We start from the raw sequence: 20,229 nt of genomic DNA, 5'->3' as shown, positions 1-20,229 counted from the left end.
TGTCTCATGTGACCGTTGTCCTCTCTCCCTCCCCCTTAAGACAGTCCTTCGTGACCCTGAAAGTTTGAAAAAAAAAATCAAAAAACCCAAAAGAACCCGTCCATGTTTCCTAAGGTTTTACTGCAGTGGTGCGCGGCGCTGTCGAGCTGCGCCACCCAAATAGGTAAAACCGTAACGGGCATCTGCTTTTTTTGGCTACTGGGAAGTCACTGGTGGAAGCGGGCGGAACTGCGCTTGGGCCATGATTGGCATGTGGCGGGCATGGCCAATCACTGCGCTTTCTTCCATCTCATTGCCAGCTAGCGATTTACTTCAGTAGATGAAATCAAAAACATCCTGAGCAGGTTTTCGATTTTTGTTGTTGTTGTTGTTGTGATGCTGTGCCAATTCAAACCTATTGCTTTAAATGCTATAGAAATGAATGGGTCAAGTCAAACTTGGATTATTATAATGTGTTCCAAATACCGTAAAGCCTATAATTTATTCAGTAGCATAGACAACACTCCGTTTTGTGGGTTTTCCACGTCTCAACCCCCCCAGATTTGGCGCTGTCATCGTGGCAGTCGAGCGTGCTGACTATGGAGCTAATAGCCAATCCTAGCGTTAGCTCCCATAATACTATTTTAACCCTTTCAAGGACAATGGACATTTATACAAAAGTTAGCATTAGCTTACCTTAGCAAAAAAGCTTGAATATATCAGTCTTCTTAATTTACTTTTTTGGAGTTTAACATTTTTATTTTTATTGTAAACCGTTACACATCGCTTAAAAATTTAGCTTTTGTAAAATTCTACTTGATTCCTAAATTATTTTTAAATACAGGCAAACCATAATAATCATAAACTTTGGATGTGGATTCAAGGGGGCTGAAAAATACTCTTTGGAAACCCTGTCCTGTATGAATATATTAAAAAAAACATGAAAATAAAAATGGCTTACCTCTTTAGGATCTCATTAGTCAGTGCACTTGACTGTCAAAATGAGGGCGTGGCTTAAATCCTAGAAGTTGAAGATTGGAACAAGTGACTTCACTACCACCGTCAAGAGTGGTTAAATATGAATCACGCTGAAAAAATATACAATATTACTCATTAATAACATTAAAATGGACTGTTAGCCAATTACATTAGCATTTTAGCATGTATTGGTTTTCCACTTTTTTTTAAAATCAAATTCTAACATCCACAACAACCAGTATTTTACCGTAAATCAAGTTTTTTTTTTAAACCAAAGCTTTACTCATCTGCAGTTGAATAACCCCACCCCCCTCTGACTTGGCTCCTCCCACCACAGCCGAGGTGTGTTCCGGCACAATCATGGCAACATGTGCTACGGTACCTGAACGCAGCATGTTTTTAGTGCTAAACCAACCCAAAGGTAAACCCAATCTCTTAAAGAGACAGTGTCGTCTTAATAGTTTTTTTTCTTTTTCATGTCACTGTCTCTTTAAGAGTTGCATGGCGTACTTTGAAGTGACGCAAGGAGCTGGATTTTTTTGCCGCTTGCGGTGCTTAATTTGCCGTGGGTGAATGAACGCCTTCTTTTTTAGCCTTCCGTCGCCCTGCGGCCGATTGGGTCGCGTCAGATGTCCGTCCGGCGGAGCGAGAGTGGCCGGTCTTTTCTGGTTTCACGCATGAGTGTGCGAGCGCTCCCTCGGCACTGCATTAAGGTCTTTGTTTGGTGTTTGGCCAGAGAGAGAAAGAAACCCAAGCAGAAACGTCAAGAGACATCAAGCATACACACCACATGAAAAAAATAGATATAATATTTAGATTTTTTTTATTATAAATGGATTAAAATAACTGGATTAAAAGCCCTGAATATTACGTTTTTTTTATAGATCTAAAACAATGTTTATTTTAGCTTTTTTAAAATAAAATATATTTTAAAAAAGCTAAAATAAACATTGTTTTAGATCTATAAAAAACTGAATATTCAGGGATTTTAATCCAGTTCTTTTAATCCATTTATAATTAAAAAAAATCTAAATATTATATCTATTTTTTTTTATTAAAATGAATTAAAAGAACTGGATTAAAAGTCCTGAATATTACGTTTTTATAGATCTAAAACAAAGTTTATTTTAGCTTTTTTTTAAAATATATTTTTAGATTTTACTAAATTTTTGACCTAAAAACACAGAAAAATGGATTAAAATATGACACTTATTGATTTAAAAGGGGTAAAATCAGGAAATTTAGATGCCCTGAATATTAAGTTTTTTTTAGATCTAAAACAAAGTTTATTTTAGCTTTATAAAAATCTATTTTTAGATTTTACAAATGATATTTGAACTAAAAACAGAAAAAAATGGATTAAAAATGACAATTATTGATTAAAAAGGGGATAAATCATGAAATATAATATACATCTATACTCTTCATTTGAATTAAATCATAAAACAGAAAGTCGGCTCTCATGATTGACTTTCTCGGGCCACACAAAATGATGCGGGGGGCCAGATTTGGCCCCCGGGCCGCCACTTTGACACCTGTGCGCTAATACATCCATATGGTAATGTTCATACATCACTTGACAATAAACAACATATGCAAAAGCCTCCTAACCCATGATGCCATTGGTGAAACTTCACACCGCTTTCTACTAATAGCTCGTAAAGCGATACTATCCTGATAGTCAATTCAAGGTAGGACAGCAGTTTGAACTCAAATGACCCCAAAACGACAAACCACGGCTAACGACACGTATTTACCATGAATTATAAAACAAAGCATGGAGACTCACCACAATATCTTTCTTGACTAGAAATAATCTCCCTGCGTTGTTTACTTCTCGGTAGCAATAATGATCAAATTGTGTGTAATGGTCCAGAACTGTAAAATGAACACACACACACAAAAATCAGTAGTACAAAAATACACACAAAAAATGCCCATTCCATTTTAAACCTCTACATCAAAGTTGCGGCTTGGGGGCTAAATCTGGCCCGCCGCATCATTTTGTGTGGCCCGGGAAAGTCAATAATGAGTGCCAACTTTCTGTTTTTGCATCAAATTAAAATAGAGGATAGATGTATATTAAATTTCCTGATTTTCCCCCTTTTAAATCAATAATTGTCATTTTTTAATCATTTTTTTGTGTTTTTAGTTCAAAAATCATTTAAAAAAATCAAAAAATATATTAAAAAAAGCTCAAATAAACATTGTTTTAGATCTATGAATATTCAGGACTTTTAATCCTGTTCTTTTAATCCATTTATATATAAAAAAAATCTAAATATTATATCTAAAATACCCATATTAAAGCAAGGCTCAAATACCATACAATAAATGACTTTGGCTAGCTGCTAGCACCCAATTACAACTCGTTAGCATACATTGTTGACTTAATTTAACCTGGTAAATTGAAAAAAAAATATGACATACCAAAAACATTGTTTAATGATAACATTTACTTCACATTCTTCTTCCTATTTACAATATAGTATTCAAAATAAACCTAATAGTCCTCACCATACACCTCCCCTTTAATTCCTGAATAGACGCGATAAACTGAACTATAAAATCCTCTACATTGGATAGACGCTGCCATAAAAAGATCATTTAAACACTTATTAACATTTTATGATTGTCGGAAGGTCCTAAAAAACCTCACAAACCATAACCAAAAACATTTATATTTCATTTTAATCCCAAACTGTGCTTTTTAACGCTTTGCTTGCCATGTTTTTCTCTGCATGGGGGTTTCTTCTTCTTAACCCTCCCCTTTCCTACACCTGTCAATCATTCAAAAAGCTCACTAAACCCCGCCTCCTTTGCTGATTGTCTGGCCAAAGATGTCAAGACTGGATATCATGTGTGCTTATCACATTTTTTTTTCTCTTTTGTAGAGAAGCAAAGGCGACAGGGCAAGTTCCAGCCATTCAAACGACTTTTTGGTAAGAAAAAACAGAAGAAGAACACACAGGGGGTCTTTAATGGGGCACCCCTGAAAACCAGTTTCTCCACTGGGGAAGTGTGTAGTGGAGTGGTCTCTGATGACGAAAACGCCAATCAAAGTCTGAGGTATGTACACACACATTTCCTAACAATCGAAAATATGATTTATAACCCTTGGCTAAACGTTATTTAAATTTAAAATACTACTATAACCACAACTTGTGATTTACTGACTTCCATAGATTGAATTTGACTAAAAGAAACCCTCAAAATACATAAAAAAAACATCACTTTTGGTTTAGAGAGACTTACTAGAAATATGATTTTTTAATTAAAATAAGTTTCATAGTTGTGGCAACCAAAATTGAAGTTGTTGTAATTTTTTTCCAGAAAATTCAGCAGTTTTTAATGATAAAAATAGTTATTAAATGTTGTGAAGGAAATTGCTAAGTCTTGATTTTTTTTCTGTCCAATCAGGCGGTGAGCTGATTGTATTAAGCACATAGAAGAAAAAGTCTAAAGTACACGAGTAACTCACTTTCAATTTTGTATTGCGACTCGTCACATGATAAAGTTAACGAGTCTCCACTACTACTTTCTTATATACTGGATTCAATAGCTCTGAAAACATGATAAAAGTACAAATAATGCCAAAGTAAACCATTACAAAAGTTATTTTTCCTCATTTTGGATCCGTGTGTTTTGATAATTTAGTATTTGATAAGATTCTACCCCAAGGGTGGGCAAACTTTTGGCTCTGGGGGCCACCATATTGACTTTAAAAATTTGACAGATGGGCCGGGTCAGCACAAGATACGATACATATAAAAAAGTGCATCCGTTAACAGTACATATGAAACGTAAACAGAAAAAAAGGACTAAAGTATTAACATACTCATCACTCATCAATAAAGTAAAAAGTCTAAAGTACAAAGTAAAGTAAAAAGGAATGTATTAAGAAATATTAAAATGTAATTTAAAAAAAAAGATAGAGAAGTGTGGACGTAGCTACTGCCACTGGCTTCCACACGACGGCACCATCTTGGGAAAAAAAAAACATTATTTGGACAATGTTGGCGGGCCGGATTAAAAAGCCTAATGGGCCGAATGTGGCCCGCGGGCCGTAGTTTTCTACCCTTTAATTAGCATGTAAAGTTTTGGTCCATCTATTTTGTAGGGAGTTAAATCCCATAGGATCAAGAGCCCTATCACACGACAGCATATTCATCCCCGAGGAGTCAACCAGGGGTGCTAGCCAAGATCTCACCATGTCCCAAGAAAACGTCTCGGACAAAGTAAAAAATCTGCAGGTGAGAAGGCAATTTTTTTTGTAGCCAAAAAATGTTAGTCCTCACTAAAAAAAAAAATGCTGTTCTGTGAATTCACACAGAAGCAGATTGCGCAGACTATCAAGTTCGGCCAGAAACCTCCTTCTTTGAGAAGAAGTGAAGGGGATGAAGGAAGTTCCGATGAAGAGGACACTCCCCCCAGTCCATTGAAGGTGACGGCACAGGTGGAAACGGCGCCAGAAACGGCGGAACCAGCGGTAATCTGGACGACTTTTTAGTTTAGTTTCACACCCAGATGGTTGACGATCTCGTAAATGCTTCCGTTTTTTTCTATCCAGGTCCAAGTAGTCCCACAAACAAGACCGCAAGGCACCCCTGTAAAGTCCCCCAGGTCTAAAAGAGTCCTCTCCCCAGGTGGTACTATCGAGTCTGTCAATTTAGATGCCGTTCCGCAGTCGGTGTCTCTTCTGGACAACACTGCAGCCAAGCATAAACTTTCGGTTAAACCCAAAAACCAGAGAGTTTCACGCAAGCATCGTCGGTTTACTCAGGTAATGAGCAAATTTATCCATAGATTTGCTATTGGTGTTAAGGTCAAAGTGCCGTAATTCACAGCTATAATTCTATCAATGCCTCCATAGGATTTGCAAGAAGTATCCGTCCCTGGTGCATTGTGGGAAGACCAGGAAGTTCCTGGAGTTTCTACGGAGCAGAACCAACGGAGAACGTCTACGGAAGGTTCAGAGGAAGTCTTTAAGAAGCGAGAGATTGAAGAAGAACGAATGGAAGCCAAGAGGAAAATGGAGTTGGAGGAGGAGCAAAAGAGGCAAAGAGTGGAGCGCCTGAGGATGGAAGAAGAGGAGAGGTATCGTAAGCGACGTGAGGAGAAGTTGGAGGAAGAGAAGAGGCTACATGAGGAAGAGGAGCGAAGGTTGAGGGAGGAAGAGGAGCAAAGATTGAAGAAGGAAGAGGAGCGAAGGTTGAAGAAGGAAGAGGAGGAAGAAGAACGCAAAGTGGAGGAAGCCAGGCGGTTGAAGGCGGAGCAAAGAAGAAAGGAGGAGGAGCAAGAGAAGGAGGCCAAGCGACAGCAGGAGTTGGAGAATCGGCGACTACTCTTAGAGAAAGAGGAGAAGAAGAAAAAGAAGGATGCCGAAAAGCAGATCCAAGAGAAGAGAAGAGCTGAAGAGCGGCGATGGAAGGAGATGGAGGAGCGCCAGAGACCTTTCTCCTTCCAAGTTTCCTCAGGAGAAAAAGAAATCCTCTTTCCTAAGGTTAACCTGACACCTGTTACCGCAAGCTCCGCCTCTCAAGGAGCCACGGTCAATCCGAGAGAAGAATCCAAGTCTTTTTCGGAAGTACCAGGCTCCCCCATCCGGGGGACTACAACTACTACTACTACTACGTATGTCCCTCATACCGCCATCTTGGTAACGGGTACCCAGCTTTGCGGCACCGCTGTCAATCTAGACCAGATCAGGGACACGGCCTGTAAGTCCCTGCTGGGTCTTGGCGAAGACCGGAAGAACCAGGGAACGCCAACCATCAAGAGTAAAGCTTCTCCAGACCGTAAGTCGGGCAAAACGAAATCCCTCTCCGAGTCTGTGGAACCAGATCCGGAGAGTACCGCGGTCTTAGCAGAATGGGCTACCATCAGATCCAAGATATTCAAAGGTGTAGAGGACGGTAGCGAGTACCCAGATCCAACTCGAAGTCCACCACAAACCAACAAGGAAGACCAGCACGAGTTTACACATGCGCACCTGAGGAAAACCATGTCCGCTAGCACTAAGTTTTCCATTACACCCGCCAAGAAGAAGTTCGGGGATTCGCAAAGGAACTCCGAGTGTTCAATGTCCGATGATAAAACGGGAGAGGACGTAGTACCCTATGACACTCCCACTTTTGCCTCGCCGGCCGCTAGCCGGAAAACTAGTAGGAGTGTCCGAGTAGCAGAAAGAATGGCGGACGAGTGCGTATTTGCCAAAGATCTTCCTTCATTCCTGGTCCCTAACCCCGGCGCAAAAACCGAAGGACACGAGCGGAAGTCTAGAGATCGTTGCGTATCGGCAGATCCCGATAGCAGGGTGGAAGGCGAAGAAACGAGTTTGGACAGTGAACAGAAACCTTCACCATTTGGCATCAAGCTGAGGAGAACGAACTACTCGCTTCGCTTCCACGGCGACCAGTCGGCTGAGAAACGGAAGAAACGCTACAGCGCCGGAGACAGTTTCGATGGCGTCCCATCTCCGTTGACGCCAATCGAACTGGACTCTGACGCTTCCCCGGTATTTTCCGGACAATCCAGTCCTGCATCACCACAAAATGAAACCAACAAATTCCTGGGCTCGGCTTCCCCTCTAGTCCCGAGGTCCACTTTGGGGAAAACCCCGAGTCCCACGCCGCCATGTGACGAAGACCAGGTGCCGTCCAAACCCTCAATTTACCGCAGACCTGCCGCCTCACCGAAAATCAGCGAAGGAATTCCTACCCCTCCACTTTCACCGCTTTCCAAAGTTAGTTATGGAGAGACTCAGGACTTGTCTGGTCAGGGTCAACCTACGGCGGTGGCTCAGCTACAACGGAAAAACCAGGGCCAAGGGGACGTGGACCCTAAGGAGAAAAGATCCTTCTTCCCATCCATCAACATTCCATGGAGGGAGAAAGTTGATAGAAAATCGGAGATCATCCGGAAAGGTTAGATTGGTCACTTGGGGCATGTTATTTAGTAGTCCAAGTCCGGAACATTTTAGATATCTATATATCTATATATCTATATATCTATATATCTATATATCTATATATCTATATATCTATATATCTATATATCTATATATCTATATATCTATATATCTATATATCTATATATCTATATATCTATATATCTATATATCTATATATCTATATATCTATATATCTATATATCTATATATCTATATATCTATATATCTATATCTCTATATCTCTATATCTCTATATCTATATATCTATATATCTATATATCTATATATCTATATATCTATATATCTATATATCTATATCTATATATCTATATATCTATATATCTATATATCTATATATCTATATATCTATATATTTATATATTTGTATATTTATATATTTTTATATATTTATATATATTAATATATATTTTTTATAAATGGATTAAAAGAACTGGATCAAAATCCCTAACTATTAATTTTTTTATAGATCTAAAACAATGTTTATTTGAATTTTTTTTCCCAGTAAAAGAACATTTTAATCATTATGTTCCATATTATAGTGGATTTTGTGAATTTTTTTAAATATATTTTTTTAGATTTTACAAAATGATTTTTGAACTAAAAAACCCCAAAAATGGATTAAAAAATGACAAAAAGTGGAAAACAAAATAGTTGTCGCTATTTTTAGATTTTACAAAATTATTTTTGAACTAAAAACTGAAAAAAATGATTTAAAAAAAAGGCAATTATTGATTTAAAAGGGGGAAAATCAGGAAATTTAATATATATCTATACTCTTCATTTGAATTTGATCCTAAAACAGAAAGTCGGCACTCATGATTAACTTTCCCTGGCCACAACAAACGATGCGCCGAACCAGATTTGTCCCCCGGGCCTTCACTTTAACACATATGGTCTAAATTGTGTCTCCATGCTGTTTTTTCCCCTCCAGAGAAACCGTCACTTCAGAGCAGGCACTCCTTGGACAGCTCCAAGATCCAAGAGAAAGAAGTGGGCCCTCTTTGGATCACATTAGCCCTCCAAAAACAGAAAGGTTTCCGGGAACAACAGCAAAACCGTGAGGATCGCCGCAGCCAACGAGAAGCCAAGCTGGCCGATAAGCAATCCCGCCACAGTGTGAGTTGATTCCGAAAGAACTTAACCACCAAAAAAACACTTTGGCTCCCCCTCTAGACAAGAAGTCACCATTATTCCTCCTCTACAGGTGGGCTCAGTGATCCCAATTAGCCCGACAGAGACCCAAGGAGGAAGTGGGAGTATCAGTCCGGGTTCCAGAGCACTAACCCCAGAAGACCCCAAAAGACCAGACACCCTTCTAGGACGTTTTGACAGGCGAGAACAACTAAAAAAAGCCAACACACTACCAAGCTCCGTCACTGGTAGACACATTTTTCTAATTTCCTTGCACTATTCTGTAAAAAAATTGAACTATACTCCATCTAATGTTCCCTATTTTTTGCCTAGTGGAAATCGCTGACTCCACTCCATCGCCCCCTGCTGTCAAGGAGGTAACCAAGCGCTTTCCAGGCATGGATTCGGGCCAAGTGTGTACTGAACCCGCCTGGTTGGCGCTGGCCAAGAGGAAGGCCAAAGCCTGGAGTGATTGTCCTCAGATTATCAAGTAAAAAAAACTAACAAATACCATCCGACACCCCTCACAAAATCTGCGGTCCCCAAACCAGGCCAACAACAAGCCATGTTTTGTTTTTTTCGGATGGAAAGACTGAATCTTTAGTCCTATCGCGGCCATTGATGATGATGGATGTCCGATCCATTTTGATTGGAAGCGGACCAGTCAAAATGTATCGGGGGATTTATCATAAATTTATCGGATTATCGGACGGACTCCGAGTTTTTGGAAAAACCCAAATACGGAATAAGAATACGTTGAATACTCCAGTTTCTGACGTTGATCATAAGGCCACGCCCCCTTAAAGACATATCCAAATCAGTTATTAAACTTAATAGAAGTGATTCTTTACATTCTTTCCTAAATTGTTTTTGTGATTGACAGTTTAAAGTTATATTGAGATAATTCTATAAAAAAAAAATCTACTTACAAATGTTCTACAATTGATTACTCAAGAACAGAAAGTATAAATAGGGCTTATTTCAGTTAAATGCATTGGTATATGTATTCCGTGAATATTGTTTGGGTTAAAAAAAAAACGTTTAGATGCATTACACTGACTGAAAATAATTCTTTAAAATCTTTGGCAATCAAATAGTTGATAATCTTTGTTTTTAGAGCACAACTAAGTGTATGACGCATGTTTTTGTCTTAAAAACACACCCAAAAATGTTCAGATTTTGAATCAATTTCTGTGTAAAAATTGAACACTAATGTTTAGGGGCCGACTATGCAGTATTTCAAAGTCTGAACGTCAAAATGAGTCGGTAGTACAAAAAAAATGTACTTTTTTAAAAAGTTGGGGACCGCCACACTCCATTCCGCACGCTCACCCACCACCAGCTCTGCATGGAGACCACCCTACTGCACAACGACTCTCATTCACCCCTGCTGCATTCAAATACCCAAATAATAAACGTATTTAAGGGTTTGCAAAGATGCTGCTTAACACACCTGACTGACTTCCTATAATTCCTACTGTAGCAAATCGCTGGGATTTGTAAATACTCAATTGCTTTTCAATCAAGTGGTAAAGAAGGGAATGATTAACTTGGGGTCTCTTAAAGGGCTAGCAGTGTTATTTCTACAGTGTCCATAACAGAACGTTGGGGGTCGCCACCTGCTTGCTGTACAATTGTAGATCCTGTTTGTAGACCATCACCATCATCATCAACTGACCGGACTTTTGGTCGGCCGGACGTTTGGTCGCCCGGGACGTTTGGTCGCCCGTGACGTTTGGTCGCCCGGGACGTTTGGTCGCCCGGGACGTTTGGTCGCCCGGGACGTTTGGTCGCCCGGGACGTTTGGTCGGCCGGGACGTTTGGTCGGCCGGGACGTTTGGTCACCCGGACGTTTGGTCGTCCGAGTGAATATAATTTTGAGAGATGGTTTCAACAGTAAACTCTGTCATGTTGTCAAACGTCCGGGCGACCAAACGTCCGGGCGACCAAACGTCCGGGCGACCAAACGTCCGGGCGACCAAACGTCCGGGCGACCAAACGTCCGGGCGATCAAACGTCCGGGCGACCAAACGTCCGGGCGACCAAACGTTCAGAACGTCCGAGTACCCCATCGTCATTATCATCATGATCACTACTTTTGTCAATGTTCTTCCTGCCGTAATGTGCAAAATATGTACTGTATGTAAAACAGAACATTCTGTTTCTAACCTTGCTGGTGTTATGTGTAACAAAAAAAAAAAAAAGAAAAAAAAAGTTTGGTATCATTTGCACTTTTTTGGGGCGGGTCTCACCTCTAAAACCTAAAATGAGGTTGTTTAATGAAAATGAAATATGAAGAATTTAAATAAATATGTCTTGACTGCATGGCTGGCTTTGAGTGAGTACTTGACTTTAAATTTGTATATTTTCCAACTAAATGCCTATTTGTAAACAATACACGTAATCATTCCGACATCCGATGACCAGTGAGTGTCCACGTACCGCTGGCGAGGAGAAAAGCTCTCCGGGAAGCGTCCGCGAACACACCTCGCTGCCGTCGTCGCCGTCCAGGATGTAGACGGTGCCGTCGGTGGAGGCCACGCCCACCAGTTGTCCTCGCCGCTCGTCGTCAAAGACGCAGGGGCTGCCGAACACTTTGCCCGCCGTCCGGAAGGTCCAGAGCGGGGTGCCGTCGGCGGCTTTTAGGCAGTGCAGGCGGCCGTCGTGAGAGCCGCACAGGAGACGTTGGAGGTCGGAGGTCACGCGTGGCGACGAGAAAACTGGGCCGTCTGTTGGGAATTGCCAAAGCTGAAAAACATGAAGAAATAATGTCATTGGTGTATTTGTGACTGAAGCGTAATAATGCGACTCGTACATACATACATATATATTACATACTTACATATACATACATATGTAGGTATATGTATATACATATGTATATACACATATACACATATATACACATACATATATGTATATATATATAGACATATACATACATATATACAGACATACATACATATATATATACATAAATATGTATATATATGTATGTATATATACATAAATATGTATATATATATGTATATATACATAAATATATATATACACATATATACAAATATATACACACATATACACATATACACATATATACACATGTTTTTATTTTGATTTATATAATTATATTTGAATAAATATAAACATTTGTTTGAAAATGCATTTAAAAAAATCTCCCAAAATGTCATTACATTTAAAAAATGTTGCTCAGAAACATTTACCAGCACATCATTTAAAAAAAAATAAAAGCATTATGTTGACATTCTTTTCAACCCAATTCGTTCATTTTCCATATTGCATATCCACACAAGAGTCTCCAGGGGTGCTGGATCTTATCCCAACCAACCAATCACAATCAAACCCAGACTTACCGACACCAAAGTCAGGTGGAAGATCCTTTGCATCATCGGATAACTGATTTTTTTTTTAAATTACCAGGAAATTCAAAAATAATGATTACAGTAATCCCTCAAATATCACGTCTTCACTTACCGCAAATCCACTACTTTGCGATTTTTTTTCTGCTATCATTATCATTATTTTTTTATTTAAGTTCATAAAAATGTAAAGGGAAAAATATATAATAGGAGTGACCCTACTTGGCGATTTTTTTCAATTGTCGCGGCCATGTTTGGTCTACTTTAACCGCAATATTCGTCAAACTACTGCATCCAATTTCCTCACCAGCGTGCCGTCGACGTCAAAGAACAGAATGTTTCCATCCACGGATCCGATGGCCACACCGGCATCTCCGAGCGCCTTCGGCGAGGAGAAGAAGGGAGCATTCCTGCGGAGCGACCACAAGATGTCGCCGCTGTCCTGATGCCACACATCATCGACACAATTCATCACTCTCTGTTAACCAAATGAAAAACAATTGGACACTGACCGGATGCAGACAGAGCAACTTTCCGCCGAGAGTAGCGGCGTATAAATGGCGGCGAGTTGTATTCAGGTCGGGGGAGGAAAAGACGGCCCCACACTCGCAGTCGCGCTTCCAAGTGCACTTTTTAGCCTGGAGGGGGCAGAAATTTACAATAAAATGGATATGAAGGTAACGTGATTTTGAGCTAATGTGTTGTGATTCTTGGAAGTAATTTCAAAGTTATACTTGGACGCTGAAGTATTTTGGCATTTGGCTTTATTGAAATTAAAATAGCATTTTCTAAGATCTTCTATGCTGAGAAAATGCAATTTATCTTGAAAGGGAGCTTTTAATTTGCCTAATTGTTATTTTTAAATGAACTGAGTTTTTTTGTTTTTTTTACAGGTTTTTTTTTCAAACTGGCAACCCTAAAATCCAATGCACCCCTAAAAAAACACTATTTACGAACACAATATCATTTCATAGGAGGGACTTAGCACATTTTTTAGCTACCGTTTTTTTCTCTCGCATATAAGCCGTACCCTTAAAATGGCCTTAAAAATCATTGAATTTGACTATTTCTCACGTATAAGCCGCCCCCTGATTCACAATTTTCACCCCAATATTCATGGTTTTAATAGGGAGTACGAATGTGTTACTTTGAAGGGACAATCTTAAGAAAAATCACCGCACGTGGTATTTCTAAGATACTGTATAAATCAATTGCGGGATTGCACAAGGAAGTCATATGAGCAGTAATTTAATCCACCTCAATGACTCACCTGGAGGTCCAGCGCGTAGACAAAACCATCATGTGAGCCCACCATCATCCAACCCGTCTGGGCGTCAGCAGCGGGGCAACTCTTGACGGCGTCGCCCGTTTTAAAGACCCAGCGTGTCTCCCCGGACTCGATGCTCAGCATGTAGACACCTCCATCATAGCAACCTGAAAATCCAATACATCGTCATCACGAGTTTCCGCTATATATACCGTATTTTCACGACTATAAGGCGCACCCTCAATTTTTTCCATATATAAGGCGCACTGTATTAGAAGGCGCACTGTATTATAAGGCGCACTGTATTATAAGGCGCACTGTATTATAAGGCGCACTGTCTATTTTGGGGAAAATACGGTAATTGCTATTGACTTCCAGGTATGAAGCACTTTACAGTCACCTCTAGAGCCAGCCATTGTTGATGTTTTGGATTTTTTGGTATAAAATCTTGCAGTGGGGGAGGAGCTATATGATGGAAGATGTTGTAAACTAAGATGGCTGATCTGCATATTTAACAGTATTGTTTCAGTTCAGGCGTTTGTGTTTTTTTTTTAAATATCCGAAAGTGGTGGTTTTTCGTTTTTGGTTTTCTGTTATTTTCCGTATATAAGGCGCACTGGATTATAAGGCACACTGTCTATTTTGGAGAAAATTCAAGACTTTTAAGTGCGCCTTATAGTCGTGAAAATACGGTATATAAAAAAAAAAACATGGAGAACTGACCTACGACCACATAGCGGCCACACGGCGAGACCGCTGCCGACGCCTCGATGCGTCCCCCGAGGACTCTCTCCCAAAGCAGGCATCCGCTATCCAAGTCCAGCGCTTGCATCCTATGTGAATGCGAGCCAATGAACACGCTTGTTCTGGTGGCGTCTTCCTTCACCTGGACGAGAAGTGTTGGCGAAGCATCCACGCATCTGCCAGTGTCCGAAGACCAGCGCTCGGCGAGGGCCGCCACCGCCGCGCCTCTACTATCTCCGCCCACTTGATGTTCTTTTTTTAACATTTTAAAAGGCGGGGCGTCATCTGAGGCCACTGTGAGCCGCCCTCTTTTCTCCGGCGCCACCAAGAGGCGCAGGACGTCGGCGAAGGTCCCGTCGAGGATAGCCTCCAAGAGTTGAGGCGAGACGACCCCTGTGGCGGTCAAGATGTCTTCGCATAGCCGGAGCGCCTTCAGGGAATCCCCCCCACTGAACAGAAAACGCGAGTCCTCGTCCAAAGTGGAGCTTGTGTCGTGACCAAGAGCGTCCTGTTGAGAAGGAAGAGAAAAAATGCACAATTTAGAGCACAGGCGTCAAAGTGGCGGCCCGGGTGCCAAATCTGGCCCGCCGCATCATTTTGTGCGGCCCGGGAAAGTAAATGATGAGTGCCGACTTTCTGTTTTAGGATCAAATTCAAATGAAGAGTATAGATGTATATTAAATTTCCTGATTTTACCCCTTTTAAATCAATAATTGTCATTTTTTAATCATTTTTTTCAGTTTTTAGTTCAAAAATAATTTAGTAAAATCTAAAAATATATTAAAAAAGCTGAAATAAACATTGTTTTAGATTTATAAAAAACTGAATATTCAGGTCTTTTAATACAATTCTTTTAAATTTAATCCATTTATAAAAAAACAACTAAATATTATATCTAAAATGGTCCAGCCCAAGTGAAACCAAGTTGACATTAAAGCAGTTCGCAAACATACCCATATCTGACACCCTTGTTCTAAATGTTGATAATATGAACCCAAAATTAATTCCCAGCGTGTTTTACCTGCCACAACGTTTGCAAGGTTTTCTTCATCCCATTCACATCTTCACGCGACGGATTGGCATTCAAACGCTGCCTCTGGTAGATTTTGACCAATGCCCGACTGTTCACTTTGCCTGCAACAACGTGCAAACGACTGAATATTGACAAAACACTTACTGTTATTGTTATTAATAAGTCTTCATTTTTTTTTTCTTCACTTACCGTGAGGAGTCAGCGGTAAGGCAGGGATGAACATCAACGTGTCAGGAATGGCGTAGGAAGGAAGCAATGGAGACAGTCGCTTCAGAAGGTGGCTATTCAGGTCAGGCGAGGGTGGAGGGCCGTCATCTTTTGGGACCACGAAGGCGAGGAGTCGTGAGGCCTCGTGTAGGAGTACGAAGCAGGATTCCACCTCGGCCAGACTCGTGAGCAGCTAGAATGGAAGTATATGGAATAAAAACTCAGTTGACAGTACTCGGACGTTTGGCCGCCCCCGGGACGTTTGGTCGCCCCCGGGACGTTTGGTCGCCCGGGACGTTTGGTCGCCCGGGACGTTTGGTCGCCCGGGACGTTTGGTCGCCCGGGACGTTTGGTCGCCCGGGACGTTTGGTCGCCCGGGACGTTTGGTCGCCCCGGACGTTTGGTCGCCCCGGACGTTTGGTCGCCCCGGACGTTTGGTCGCCCCGGACGTTTGGTCGCCCCGGACGTTTGGTCGCCCCGGACGTTTGGTCGCCCCGGGACGTTTGGTCGCATTTCATTTTAATTTTATTGTTTAGTTTTTTTATTACTATAACATTTATGTGTACATTTAGAAAATCTAAAAAAATGTTTTGTCACTTTTTGCACAGAATTATAATTACAGCTATTGTACAAATATATATTACTTTATTCATTTTTCACACCGCTTATCCTTGTCTGGTTTGCAGGGGTGCTGGAGCCTATCCCAGGCCAAAAGGCTGAAGTACACTCAGTTCAACAACTGAGATATGTTTTGGATTCGGCACCCAAATTCAGTTTTTTAATAGAGCTAAAACAATGTTCATTTTAGCTTCTTTAATATATTTTTCAAATTTTACAAAATATTTTTTGAACAAGAAACAGAAAATTGATTAAAAAAATTCCAATTATTAATTTAAAAGGGGAAAATCAGGAAATTGAATATACATCTATAATCTTCATTTGAATTTGACCCTTAAACAGAAATTTGGCACTCACCTGCTGCACATGGTCAAGGTTAACACATTTGCCATGACGCTTGATTCTTCTATCTTTTCGTCCGCGGTAGAACATCCGCCCGTCTTTCAAGTCCACCCAGTCTCCGGTGGGCCTCATAGTCCCGGCAATGGCCAATTCTTCCTGGTCCAGAAGACACACCCTCTGCTCCCCACCTACAATCGCAAAAATCCACCATAAAAACCAACCACCAATTTTCCCCAATCCCTCGCATTTCGCTCACCTATGAACACTTGACCCTCCCCTTCCGTCAGCACGCCGCCATTTTGGTCCCTCACCTCCACCTTGGTGCCAATCAGGGGGCTCCCCAAATGCACGTCGGAGGCGGAGCTTCCAGGAGGGATTTTATAGCAGGTGGCCCAGCATGACACCTCAGTGATGCCATAAAGGTTAAACACCTCAGTAGTGTTGTCGTGGTGGCGCCACGAACTTAGCGCCGACGGGCACGCCTCGCCGCCCAAGGCTAGGACGCGCAATGGCGAGTTGCGTGACAGCACTTCCTGTTGGAGGAGTGTCGGGCCGAAGCGAGACAGCAGTGTGGGAGTCACCTGAGGGTCAAAACAGAGTCAAAATGTTTTAATTTCTTTTTAAAAACACTTAGAGTAGAATTTAATTCCAGAAATATGGCAATTTCCCAGTCAACTTCACCAAAAAATATTTATTTTAACTTAAAATGTACTACAATGTGTACGGTTTTCGGCCCCTTGTAGAACGAACGGGCTGTTGTGGACAAACACGGGTATTACATCTCCAATTTAAACTGCTTTATTCATTTTAAGACATTAATGAATGATTTCCTTATAACTTTCTCTCATTTTTATGTTTTCTCACATCTTACATACCAAAATTGGGACACTTTGACAAATTGAAAAGAGGTTTAGTTGATAGTTGTGTGATGACCGTGAAACGAATTAGAGAATTTACATATAAAGTACTGTTCTACTTACCAAATGTTCATGTTACAAAAAAAATTATGGAAGCAATTGATTTTGTGATTAGAGGTACGACTGTATTGACTTTAATGTCAATTTAAGACCTTAATTACATGGATTTTAATTCAAGGCCTTATAAGAACACGTAAGAACCCTAAAAAAACACTTAAGTCATCTTATATCTCAGATATTCGTTACCTGCATGAGTGTGGTCTTGTGACGGCGAAAGAGAAGTTCGCTCAGCCGCCGAGGAATTTTCTTGAGCACGGTTGGCACGACCAGAAGTTGAGCACCGGATGATAACGCCAGGAATATGTCCACTACCGAGGGGTCGAAGGTCAACGGCGACGCTAGGAAGACCACGTCGTTGCAACTCACCTGGAATAAACTCCTGGCCGCAGAAAAGATCATTCCCAATTTAGTGACACTTTTTAAAAAAATATATATATATCAAGTATTTTGACTAGATGTTTCCCCAATGACTATATTACAAATACATAAAATTGTGTAAAATTCTTGACCTAAAAATATTTTTAAAAGTAAACAAGGAATAATGACCTGAGGTGCAGGATGTTGGGAAGTATACACTCGTGGGGTACCCGCACAATTTTTGGCGGACCCGTCGTTCCGGATGTGTGCAACACATATGCCAAAGCTCCTCCCCCTTCGAGCGAAGCTTCTGGTTTTGCAACATCATGCTCCTCCCCCATCAGAGTCTGGACCCGAACCAGGGTGAGTTTGAACTTCGGTAACTCTGTGCATACCTCCACGCTCATATGCGGGGTGAAGGCTGCCCGGAAACCCTTGCATAGATAAACAAATCTCAAGTTTTATTTCAAAATAAAAAATATAAAATAAGATAACAACAACAAACTAGATAACCCTAACCCTAACCCACAAACACAGATGCCCTGTACAGTCCTTTGGAGTGTGAGTCTTTGGAGTCCCTCCAAAGCTCTTTCAGCAATAGACTGCTGCACTGTGACAACTAAATTTCCCGAATACAGGATAAATAAAGTTATCCAATTCAATATAGTAGTGCAGGGGTGGCCAACTGCAGTCTTCAGGATTTTAACTGGTACACTTCAGAGGGAGCATTTTTTTCCAGATCAAGTACTATTAAAAAGGTTAAACCTGGATAAGATCGTTCTTCACAGCACAGAACTTGAGTCCACATTTTTTCATAACACGGGAGGAGACCAGCCCTGGAGCTCCAGGATCCAATGGAACGTAGGCAGCAGGTATTTGCAGGATGCTGCTCCAAACAAACATAGGAAACATATATTGCAATTATTCTACAAAAACTTTTGAATTGTTATGAACTCACCCAAGGATCCACACCGGTATGAAAAGATCGTCGTTGCAATAAAGTCCTAATACGCCATTATTGTGACTGCAGTAATGCTGCAGAATGCGACAAAGTTCGCTTGAAAGTGTGAGCAGTTCACGGTAAAGGAGCGACACAGGACCGTCCGACAAAGATCCGCCATCGAATGTCACCGCCACTCGATGGGCATGAAGAGAGCCGGATCTGGCTACGAGTTCGTGGAGAGTGCCACTGGAATCCATTTTAATAATTAAAACGAGTTAATAAACATTCTGATGTGTGGATTTACTACCTAGCGTGGAACGTGGACGCCGGTGTGAAATTGTCGCTTGATGATGACGAAACTGACACATGACTGAGGTTTAAAAAAAAAAAGCTGTGTTCAAATGATACCATAGATTGCCACGTGTGTTAAAATCATTTCACAGAAAATGTAAATAGTTATGATGTTTTTTGTTGTTGTAGATAGTAAAAATTAATTACAGTTGAGAAAAAAATGACGTTAGTAGTAGTGTTTTTCATCACATTTCAAACATTTTTTTGAACGTCACTCGAAATTACTGGTTACCCTGAACGTTTCTTGCCCCATTCCCTTGTCCAATCACAGCTCGCATTCTGATAGCGTCAAGTTTTGAATCGAACAACGCCTTCTCCGTTGCTTGGTATTATCACAATGGATTTTAATACATTTTTTAAGGATAGAAAATTGACAAATCAACTCACTAAAAATGCCATCATTTACAAGGAATCGCTTAGTCGAATCATAGACAAGGTGCGTGTTTCCGTACGTTAAATGAAATGTGTCTTATTGTTAGCCCATGCTAACAATCTACATTTCTTGAATGTTTTCCTTCCCAAAACAGTACTCGAAGATGCCAAATCTAGACGAAGCAAGAGAAGTGGATGCTAGTAGCATTAATGCAAAATGTAAGTCATTGCTTTAAATATTACTTTTAATATTGCTGATCAGCATCAATGTTTGCCTTTCTTTTTTTTTTAAAGCCCTAAACCATTACATGTTGCAGTCGAAAAAAATAAAGGACAGAGAGTGCAAGGTAAACATGCTTTTTTTTCCTCCTAATACATTTTAAAAAATATATATATTAGCACAAAACTTTTAGGATGAATTTCAAATGTCAAATTAAAATGAATCTAGGCATACAAATATGATTTTAATCTATTTTCAGGGCATGTTTGATTCAAGCAATGACGTATTCGAGTGTAAGTAGTATTTCCATATTATATTATATCTTATAAAGTGTTAGACATGTTTTTTTTTTAAACA

The 20,229-nt window shown here is 40.5% G+C and overlaps 2 protein-coding genes and 1 long non-coding RNA gene across 7 annotated transcripts in view; 2 read left to right on the top strand and 1 right to left on the bottom strand.

The window, feature by feature from the left end:
* cracd (capping protein inhibiting regulator of actin dynamics) overlaps positions 1–10,869 on the top strand; it is a 14,858-nt gene extending 3,989 nt beyond the window's left edge. For 2 of the 4 annotated variants that reach the window (XM_077716614.1, XM_077716613.1), the window contains exons 2-9: positions 3,852–4,026; positions 5,078–5,210; positions 5,291–5,446; positions 5,528–5,740; positions 5,831–7,883; positions 8,862–9,046; positions 9,135–9,309; positions 9,395–10,869. In XM_077716614.1, the coding sequence (XP_077572740.1) occupies positions 5,169–5,210; positions 5,291–5,446; positions 5,528–5,740; positions 5,831–7,883; positions 8,862–9,046; positions 9,135–9,309; positions 9,395–9,555 (2,985 nt within the window). In that variant the 5' untranslated portion in view covers positions 3,852–4,026; positions 5,078–5,168 and the 3' untranslated portion in view covers positions 9,556–10,869. Of the gene's footprint in view, positions 1–40; positions 164–3,851; positions 4,027–5,077; positions 5,211–5,290; positions 5,447–5,527; positions 5,741–5,830; positions 7,884–8,861; positions 9,047–9,134; positions 9,310–9,394 lie in introns of all 4 variants that reach the window. The other 2 variants (XM_077716612.1, XM_077716611.1) reach the window with 2 other exon arrangements.
* Positions 883–19,266, bottom strand: aasdh (aminoadipate-semialdehyde dehydrogenase). 2 transcript variants are annotated; one of them, XM_077716617.1, is made up of 15 exons: positions 18,945–19,266; positions 18,752–18,872; positions 18,176–18,420; positions 17,816–18,008; positions 16,909–17,233; positions 16,668–16,840; positions 15,675–15,885; positions 15,474–15,586; positions 14,432–14,960; positions 13,712–13,875; positions 12,954–13,079; positions 12,749–12,883; positions 11,504–11,809; positions 2,747–2,835; positions 883–1,067 (listed from the first exon to the last, which is right to left on the bottom strand). In XM_077716617.1, the coding sequence occupies exons 1-14, from the start codon at positions 19,184–19,186 to the stop codon at positions 2,788–2,790; spliced, it is 2,931 nt and encodes a 976-aa protein (XP_077572743.1). In that variant the 5' UTR covers positions 19,187–19,266; the 3' UTR covers positions 883–1,067; positions 2,747–2,787. The 2 variants fall into 2 exon arrangements, with proteins under 2 accessions (XP_077572743.1, XP_077572742.1); XM_077716616.1 differs by lacking the exons at positions 883–1,067; positions 2,747–2,835 and having other exon boundaries at positions 11,128–11,809.
* A 273-nt stretch (positions 19,267–19,539) lies between these two features.
* Positions 19,540–20,194, top strand: LOC144197227 (uncharacterized). The gene is made up of 4 exons (XR_013326494.1): positions 19,540–19,716; positions 19,808–19,871; positions 19,947–19,999; positions 20,132–20,194. It is a non-coding gene; the product is annotated as an uncharacterized LOC144197227 (long non-coding RNA).
* The last annotated feature ends 35 nt before the right edge of the window (positions 20,195–20,229 follow it).

This window comes from Stigmatopora nigra, chromosome 5 (genome assembly GCF_051989575.1).
Source record: "Stigmatopora nigra isolate UIUO_SnigA chromosome 5, RoL_Snig_1.1, whole genome shotgun sequence".
NCBI classification, from domain to species: domain Eukaryota; kingdom Metazoa; phylum Chordata; class Actinopteri; order Syngnathiformes; family Syngnathidae; genus Stigmatopora; species Stigmatopora nigra.
This window is presented reverse-complemented; position numbering and strand designations above follow the sequence as displayed.